The sequence below is a fragment of the Festucalex cinctus genome, chromosome 4, assembly GCF_051991245.1.
Source record: "Festucalex cinctus isolate MCC-2025b chromosome 4, RoL_Fcin_1.0, whole genome shotgun sequence".
Lineage (NCBI taxonomy): Eukaryota > Metazoa > Chordata > Actinopteri > Syngnathiformes > Syngnathidae > Festucalex > Festucalex cinctus.
Genome location: NC_135414.1, coordinates 6465642 through 6475346, shown reverse-complemented (window position 1 = coordinate 6475346; position 9705 = coordinate 6465642). Strand labels below are relative to the sequence as shown.

The following is a 9705-nucleotide window of genomic DNA, read 5'->3' as shown; positions in this document are numbered from 1 at the left end:
GTTATCACACTTAGAATGAGTTTACATTTTTTGTACAAAATACCGTATGTGGGGTATTTTTTTTTTATGCCTCAAGGGCTAGGTGGCGCTGCATATATAACTGAATGTTGTCATAGAGATAGCTTCAGGCCTTGACGATAAACATACATGTCAAGTTTGGGATTTTTTGGAGCATGTACCGGGGAGTTATTAAGCATATCCTTTTTCAGTGCGAAACACAAATTTTGATGCCCCGCCTTCATCATATAGTATTTCGAAAGGTCAAGATTTTTCCCCCTGTCGTTGGCTCAGGTCTTGACATGGTCCAGGTCAAGTCTTAACTCAGTCAGATGAAACGTGTAGGAGAAGTGGGCAAAAGTCTGCCCCCTGTGAATGTGCAAAAATTGTCAAAAATGGGACATTCAAAAATTCGTAGCTCACTTCCTGTTCATTTTAGCATATGGGTCCAAGAGACTTTTTTGTAGGTCTTGGGCTCCCTCATACACCTAAAAATATTCGTCGTTCTTGCTTAAACGTACAACCGGGGCTGCTTCGTTAAAAACTTCTAGGGGGCGCTATTGAGTCATTTTTGTAAAAATAGCACAATCAACAATAAAATATTGCTCATTTTACCAGGCCAGATGTGTGTGCCAAGTTTCATGAGTTTCTGTGCATGTTTAGACCCTCAAAACTGGCGTTGTTTTCTTGGCGAACAGCGCTTAGCCACACCCACAGCAATTCGTGAAAAATCACAAACTTCGTGTTGTGACATCATGAAGGCCGAAACCCTGATCTGAGCAAATATGAGGTAGGTTCAGTTAACGTGTTTGGAGAAAAACGTAGAAGAAAATTCGTAAGAAAAAAAATTGCCACTAGGTGGCGCTATCAGTTAGATGAAATATAAGTCAGTAGATGTCTTTAGGGCTGGACTCTCATCAAATGTGTGAAATTTTGAGAAGATAGGATCATCTCGGTCAAGTTAATGCAGCTTTTATTTTCACGAAAAATCTTCAGACTTTGCGTCACCGTAGCGGCCACGCCCTTTGGCGAAAAGTTACAATATTCGGTGTGGGGCATGATCAGCATCTTAAGGCTTTTCTGACCAATTTTCAAATGGATCCCTTCAACAAGCTCAGCACAGTAGCTAAAAACGTAAAGTATGACATTTATTGTAACCACTAGGTGGCGCTATATGTATAACTGAATTTTATCATATAGATGTTTTCAGGCCGTGACTATTACGTTGCCTGAGAAGTTTGAGATTTTTTGGAGCTTGAACATGGGAGTTATTAAGCATTTGCTCTTTCTGGACAAATGAAATTTTAAAGGCAATATTTGATGCCCCGCCCCCGTCATATAGTATTTCAAAAAGGCAAGATGTTTTGCCCAGTTGTTCTCTCAGGTCTTGAGATGATAAATGCCAAGTTTGAAGTCAATTGGATGAAAAATGTTTGCAAAGGGGGAAAAAGCATGACCACAGTGAATGTGCCAAAATAGGCCAAAATTGGACATTAAAAAATTCATAGCTCACTTCCTGTACATTTTAGCTACATGGTCCCAATAGACTTTTTTGTGCGTCTCGGGGTGCTACACGTGCCTGCCAATTTTTGTTGCTCTAGCTCAAACGTGCCGGGCTTGGTTTATATTTTTCTACGCTAGGGGGTGCTATCGAGTCGCATTGTTATGACGACTTAATAATATCAAATTTTTCGCCGGGCCTGAGGAGTGTGCAAAGTTCGGTGAGTTTTCGTGAATGTTTAGGTACCCAAAATCGCGATCGTTTGCGGAGAATAAAGAAGAAGAAGAAGAATAATAATAATAATAATAATAATAATAATAATAATAATAATAATAATTTTTACAAAAACAATAGGGACCTCGCAGCGGTCGCTGCTCGGGCCCTAAAAACTGGAACCCCCATTTAGATGATTACATATTACTTGTCCTTTTTGCTATAGGCCTAGCTCTGGTATTTGATCACATTGCATTATGCAATTGTACTTCATGGCCATATTGTGTGGTGTCTTGTGTGCATTTTGTGAATTTGTCTGCCACCAGTGATTTTAAACATCCCCATTGTCTTTGCAGGATGACAGGAACAATGAAAAGCCAACGGTAAGAACAAAATTCTTATTTAACTTGGGAGTTGCAAATCAAACAACACTACTAATGTTTTTGTTTTTAATTTTCTGTTTGCTGCTGCAGGATGTAGACGTCACTTCAGGAGAGTCGAGGTTAGTTATCAAAAGATTAACCCGACTGTAGAATACTTATGTATTTGATACTATTCAACAATAAGATAAAGTATAATTCTAGAAAATAAAGTGGCTGTTTAAGCGGTGTCATTTTCATTATCACCTTTGATGAATGTTTAATATTCTGAAGATGTTCATTTTCTTTACCCGACCTCAGCAACTCCTGGACCACATGGTTGATACCAGCCATTGCCGCGACTGTCATTGGCGTCTTGTATCGCTTCTACGTGTCCTCTTGAGTGCCCGCATTGCCATTTGATCACATTCTCGTCATCTGGAGGCCTTGAAATGTTTGACCAAAACCACCTCGCACAGTTTACCCCTCGAACCGTCTGACAATAGAGAAGAACGGAAATTGTTCATCATCCAGCCCAGCAAACTGGCAGTTGAGGAGAGACTATTAAACTCACTGCCTCCAGCTTCTTTATTTCAATTATCTTTCTGCTTGTCCTTGTAATTGTTGTATTGTAACTATGCATCTGTTTGACTCAGTTTAGTTTGTTTAAATTTTATTTGGCGGCTCAGAAGAAAGAATCAGAAACTTCAAACAGGAGGATACAGCATTAAGATTTTGAATCGTGATCATTGTATCAATCAGTTCACTGAGTTTTTCATTTTTATTTGTTTTTTCTGCTACAGTTAAACTGCACCAAGCAAGCTTGATTGCATCTATCTTGGATCATTTTTCTTTTTTTAATCATCTGTTTATGCATAAACTAATCATTGGCATTACAGTACATAACTTGTATTTTCCTATTTCCCTGAAAATAGTGAAATAAATTGCAAATCTATACTTGCCAATCAATAATATATAAGCAAGATGTGTCTCACTGTTCTCTTTTTTTGTACGGCTTAAAGTATGTATAGCAAAACAATATTTTAGTACTTCAACATGACCGCAGAAAGAGGATTATTGTCTAATTATTTTTGGTGAATTGTACCAGCAATTCCTGAGTTTGTTCAGTGTCATCAATTTGATTTCCTTCTGTCTGCGAAGTCTAGGATATGTTCAGCGCAAAAGTCTGAAAATTATCTGGAATCTTATGAATCAGTTTGGCAAAAATATTATCCATTCAATTGGAAATTGTACATTGCTGCCTTTTTTTCCCATTTGTATTACAGTAAACCAATTGATACACATTGTCCACCTTTGAAATAGGACGTTCGTAATATGCCTGTTAAGTTGCACTGTTTAAGAAATTTGAATTATTTACTATGCTGACATTTCATATTTTCTTCATCTGCCATTTCATGTAATTAAAACCTGATTAAAAGAAATATTGAAACAAATATATTCAGCACTGTTTAATACTGTGATAACCACATTTCCAAAGTGTTTGGTTAACTGAAGACTCTTAAATTGCGCATCTATTTTTTTTTATGTGATTGTGAATAGTTGTCTACATGTTCCCTGCAATTAACTGATGAAAGTCACAATTGCTCCACATTCCTTTTACTCACACAATTTGTTTGACGCCCCCAAGTGGCTCTATAAATACTGTTTGTAATAATTGTGGCCACTAGGCATTGATGAATATCCTCTGTTTTGGTCCCTCTTTCCTTCATCCATCCATCCATCCATTTTCCTGACCGCTTATTCCTCACAAGGGTTGCGGGGGGTGCTGGCGCCTATCTCAGCTGGCTCTGGGCAGTAGGTGGGGGACACCCTGGACTGGTTGCCAGCCAACCGCAGCCTCTTTCCTTTAAAAAAATATTAACTTAAAAAAAAAAAGGTTCTAATTTCTAAAGTATAGATTATATTCAGAGCTGGATTGATTTACAATTCTGGTCAGCCAGGTAGATAGTACTTAAATGGTTTGTAAACCAAGTTCTTTTTTTTTTTTTATGCAAAGGGAGAAATGTGACTAATCAAAACCAATGGATTAGGAAATCCAATCACTTGACTTAAGCAAAAAAAAAAATAATTTTTACATTTTATACTGAGATGATAATTTTGTACATCTAGATTATGGAACTACTTTGCAGTCTGTATATATTTTTGTCCATTCATTAAGATGAATATTGGTGAGGTCACAGAGTGCTTACAATCTCTGTTCTAGTTCAACCCACAGGTGTTTGATGGGGTATTGTATTTGATTGGTTAAATGATTGATTGATTGATGACCTTTTTGAGCTCTGGTCTTTTGACTGTAATTATCTTTGACCTATGTGTTGTGTGGTAAAGCCGAGTTATTTTTGTCTTCAAATAAGTACGTACGCACGTACAGACAGACAGACAGACAGACAGACAGACAGATAGATAGATAGATAGATAGATAGATAGATAGATAGATAGATAGATAGATAGCTAGATGAGTCTTTTTTTTTTTTAGTACTTTGATAGTGGAGAATTCACTATCCACAGTGGAGAATCCCCCCCCACACACACACACACACACACACACCCCCGTCGATACTGTGACATTAAATTACAAATAACTAAGGTAGTTATGCTATTAGGCTAACGATTGTAACAGTCTTAACACAAAGAAATTATTTTTTGTGGACCTTGAATTGGAGTAGCAAAAGTGTGTAATACAACGCCAAGGCATCTTTTTTGAAAGAGGCCAATCATATCAATCCTCATTTGACAGAAGTAACACCCATGTCATTTACATCATCAGGGCCAATCATATTTAATCACTGATAAATGATAATTTGACATAATTAGCAACACATGTCATGGAGGCCAATCAGTAACAAAAGGTCACACATCAGAACCCATCAATCAAATTTTGACATAAGCAGGAGAATGACTTTTTCATAGAAATGTCAGAAATGTATTTAAGGTGATGAAGATTTCAGATTCAGGGGCAACTAGTCCTATACCTGATCGATGGTTAATTAACTCATTCACTGCCAGTCATTATAGAAAATTTTTACATTTCCAATACTCACGTGATATTCCATTCAATAATTATATATAAACCGAATCTACCAAATAACAGAATAGACTCCCTACTTTTTGTCCCGTCCCGTTCTTTTATAATTGACAGCAGAAAAATGTAGGTTTGCCAAAATACAGCCATTTCTCCCATGGACTCTGAAACTGTGTTTATTTCCTATAAAATGGGGCAATGATGTCATCTACCGGTGGTTGGGCATCAGTAAAGTTGTTTCCAAGTTTGATATTTACAGTGGAGCATGCTCAGATTCGCCCCCATTTAGCACCGCTCTAAAAAATACAATTGACAAGTATACTTGTCAAAGGCAGTGAATGAGTTAATGAGGCAAGACTCTTAATTTTGTTACTTTGGTCCATAAACATTTCATACAGTGAAGTTGTACTGCCATACGCACTCTGACCACAAGGGGGCACTGCTTGCTCAATGTTTTGCGCTTCTCAGTAAATCCATTGTTAAAATGTTCATGAAACCCACTCAAATGGAGACAGCAGGTAACATCAGTGGGCGTATTACATGCAAAGCCGTCACACATGGTTGAAATTATATTACACACTGAGGAAAAGCAGCAATTGGCACGATTCTTTTTCCTGACCATGTGCAGTGAGATGATACCACCTGTGCTACTGAACGACAGCATAATGAACAAAGTGAAATTGAGTCTTCACTTTACATTTAAATTGCGTTTCCCCATTTAGTATCAAATCTGTGCTTATCATCACTTACATCCATGTCAGCAGGGATGACTGTCCAGAATGATGCATCAGAGAGCACCTGTGGGAGACTTTGAAGCCCTCATCTAAACGTGAGAGCTTGTCAATTATTTTAACAAGAGGCGAGGCTGCTAATGCACATCAGTCCTGGGAGGCTGGTTGCAGCAAAGCCCACAAATGACTGGAAAAACACTTAGAGATGCCATGGGGGGGACATGATCTTTGGAAGGTCAGCGTCACCGGATACATGCTCTCCATGATTAGTTTTTACACAGACCGATGTTAAGATGATATTTCACATTTGCACTCAGGGACTCGGGAGCTCAAGACACACACCCACGTCAAGAGGAGCATGGCAGATTTTCTGTCCGCTGAGAAAAATCCCAGGAGTGTTATAAAAGCTTTGACAACTGCCTAAAAGCTTCACTAAAACAAGCCACTTCTCTCCTGAAGGACTGGGAGGACATTTTGGAAAATTCCGATGCTTTCCTGCTGAGTCACCTTTGGTGTCACCTAAGCTGGACCTTGGCACACTTCAATAGGATGAAAAGTGCAGTTCCCTTGACATTAGAAAGGCAATGCAAGCTATAATTACATTTTCCACCAAAACCAGTTGGGGGCAGATACAACACTCTGTCACACTCCCATCTCAAATATATTATCTAACATTGAGGCTTTTGTCTTAAAACGATAAAATGTTCAACTTTGACAAGAGAAAAAAAAAAAAATAATCAAGGTCCATAAGAAATCACCTATGGAAGACAAACTACCACACGCATGTCCATATTTCTGTAATTGAGAAGTCCATTGTTTCTCATACAATCTGCAAACCTTTCATAAAATAGTAGGGCTGGGTTTAAAAATCCAATCATCAATATCGAATCGATTTTCCTTTTCGAGTCTGATATCGATTCATAAAACCATGGATTGATTATTTTAATCTTTTTTCCAATTAATTAATAATAAAATAGAATTTTAAGGCCAATTTGCGGGGTATCTGAATGTTTTCTGGAAGTGAACTGTTCACATGCCCCTCCGTGAGCCGGCACCTTACCGTGGTGGAGGGGTTTGCGTGTCCCAATGATCCTAGGAGCTATGTTGTCTGGGGCTTTATGCCCCTGGCAGGGTCACCCATGGCAAACAGGTCCTAGGTGAGGGGCCAGACTAAGCACAGCTCAAAGACCCCTTATGATGATGACTAAAAATGGATCACGTTTTCCCTTGCCCGGACGCGGGTCACCGGGGCCCCCCTCTGGAGCCAGGCCTTGAGGTGGGGCTCGTTGGCGAGCGCCTGGTGGCCGGGCCTGCACCCATGGGGCCCGGCTGGGCACAGTCCGAAAAGGCAACGTGGGTCCCCCTTCCCATGGGCTCACCACCGGTGGGAGGGGCCAAAGGGGTCGGGTGCAGAGCAGGCTGGGCGGCAGCCAAGGGCGGAGACCTTGGCGGACTGATCCCCAGCTACAGAAGCTGATTCTCGGGACATGGAATGTCACCTCTCTGGCAGGGAAGGAGCCCGAGCTGGTGTGTGAGGCCGAGAAGTTCCGACTAGATATAGTCGGACTCGCCTCCACACACGGCTTGGACTCTGGTACCAGTCTTCTCGAGAGGGGTTGGACTCTCTTCCACTCTGGAGTTGCCCACGGTGAGAGGCGCAGAGCAGGTGTGGGCATACTTATTGCCCCCCGGCTTGGCGCCTGTACATTGGGGTTCACCCCGGTAGACGAGAGGGTAGCCTCCCTCCGCCTTCGAGTGGGGGGGACGGGTCCTGACTGTTGTTTGTGCATATGCACCAAACAGCAGTTCAGAGTACCCACCCTTTTGGGAGTTCTTGGAGGGTGTGCTGGAGAGCGCTCCCTCTGGGGACTCCCTCGTCCTGCTAGGGGACTTCAACGCTCACGTGGGCAATGACAGTGAGACCTGGAGGGGCGTGATTGGGAGGAAAGGCCCCCCGACGTAACCCGAGCGGTGTTCTGTTATTGGACTTCTGTGCTCGTCACGGATTGTCCATAACGAACACCATGTTCAAACACAAGGGTGTCCATATGTGCACTTGGCACCAGGACACCCTCGGCCGCAGTTCGATGATCGACTTTGTAGTCGTGTCATCGGATTTGCGGCCGTATGTGTTGAACACTCGGGTGAAGAGAAGGGCGGAGCTGTCAACTGATCACCACCTGGTGGTGTGTTGGCTCCGATGGTGGGGGAAGATGCCGGTCCGACCTGGTAGACCCAAACGTATTGTGAGGGTTTGCTGGGAACGTCTGGCGGAATCCCCTGTCAGAAAGAGTTTCAAGGCCCACCTCCGGCAGAGCTTCTCCGTTGTTCCGGGGGAGACGGGGGACATTGAGTCCGAATGGGCCATGTTCCGCGCCTCCATTGTCGAGGCGGCCGATCGGAGCTGTGGCCGTAAGGTGGTCGGTGCCTGTCGCGGCGGCAATCCTCGAACCCGCTGGTGGACACCAGCGGTAAGGGATGCCGTCAAGCTGAAGAAGGCGTCTTATCAGCAGCTGACAGGTACCGGATGGCCAAGCGGAACGCGGCTTCGGCGGTTGCTGAGGCAAAAATTCGGACATGGGAGGAGTTCGATGAGGCCATGGAAAACGACTTCCGGACGACTTCGAGGAAATTCTGGTCCACCATCCGGCGTCTCAGGAAAGGAAAGCAGTGCACCATCAACACTGTGTATAGTGGCGATGGGGTGCTGCTGACCTTGACTCGGGACGTCGTGAATCGGTGGCGGGAATACTTCAAAGACCTCCTCAATTCCACCGACACGTCTTCCTTTGAGGGAGCAGAGTATGGGGACTCTAAGGTGGGCTCTCCTATCTCTGGGGTTGAAGTCACTGAGGTGGTTGGAAAGCTCCTCGGTGGCAGGGCCCAGGGGGTGGATGAGATCTGCCCGGAGTTCCGAAAGACTCTGGATGTTGTGGGGCTGTCGTGGTTGACATGCCTCTACAACATCGCGTGGACATTGGGGACAGTGCCTCTGGATTGGCAAACCGGGGTGGTGGTCCCCCTTTTTAAGAAGGGGGACCGGAGGATGGGTTCCAACTACAGCGCGATCACACTCCTCAGCCTCCCTCGTAAGGTCTATTCAGGGGTGCTGGAGAGGAGGGTCCGTCGGGAAGTCGAATCTCGGATTCAGGAGGAGCAGTGTGGTTTTCATCCTGGCCGTGGAACAGTGGACCAGCTCTATACCCTCAGCAGGATCCTCGAGGGTGCGTGGAAGTTCGCTCAACCAGTCCACATGTGTTTTGTGGATTTGGAGAAGGCATTCGACCGTGTCCCTTGGGGAGTCCTGTGGGGGGTTCTTCGGGAGTACGGGGTACCGGGCCCCTTGATATGGGCTGTTCGGTCCCTGTACGACCGTTGCCAGAGTCTGGTCCTCATTGCCGGCAGTAAGTCGGATTCGTTTCCAGTGAGGGTTGGACTCTGTGAAGGTTGCCCATTGTCACCGATTCTGTTCATAACTTTTATGGACAGAATTTCTAGGCGCAGCCGAGGCGTTGAGGGGGTCCGGTTTGGTGGCCTCAGCATTGCATCTCTGCTCTTTGCAGATGATGTGGGGCTATTGCCTTCATCAAGCCGTGATCTCCAACTCTCACTGGAGCGGTTCGCAGCCGAGTGTGAAGCGGTTGGGATGAGGATCAGCACTTCCAAATCCGAGATCATGGTCCTCAGTCGGAAAAGGGTGGAGTGCCGTCTCCGGGTCGGGGATGAGATCCTGCCCCAAGTGGAGGAGTTCAAGTATCTTGGGGTCTTGTTCACGAGTAAGGGCAGGATGGAGCGAGAGATCGACAGGCGGATCGGTGCAGCGTCTGCAGTGATGCGGACTCTGTATCGGTCCGTCGTGGT

At 43.9% G+C, this 9705-nt stretch overlaps 1 protein-coding gene across 1 annotated transcript in view; it reads left to right on the top strand.

The window, feature by feature from the left end:
* cyb5b (cytochrome b5 type B) overlaps nt 1-3053 on the top strand; it is an 8922-nt gene extending 5869 nt beyond the window's left edge. Inside the window, exons 3-5 of the mRNA XM_077519051.1 lie at nt 2068-2094; nt 2185-2213; nt 2392-3053. Of these exons, the coding sequence (XP_077375177.1) occupies nt 2068-2094; nt 2185-2213; nt 2392-2473 (138 nt within the window). The 3' untranslated portion in view covers nt 2474-3053. The remainder of the gene's footprint in view (nt 1-2067; nt 2095-2184; nt 2214-2391) is intronic.
* Nucleotides 3054-9705: the final 6652 nt, after the last annotated feature.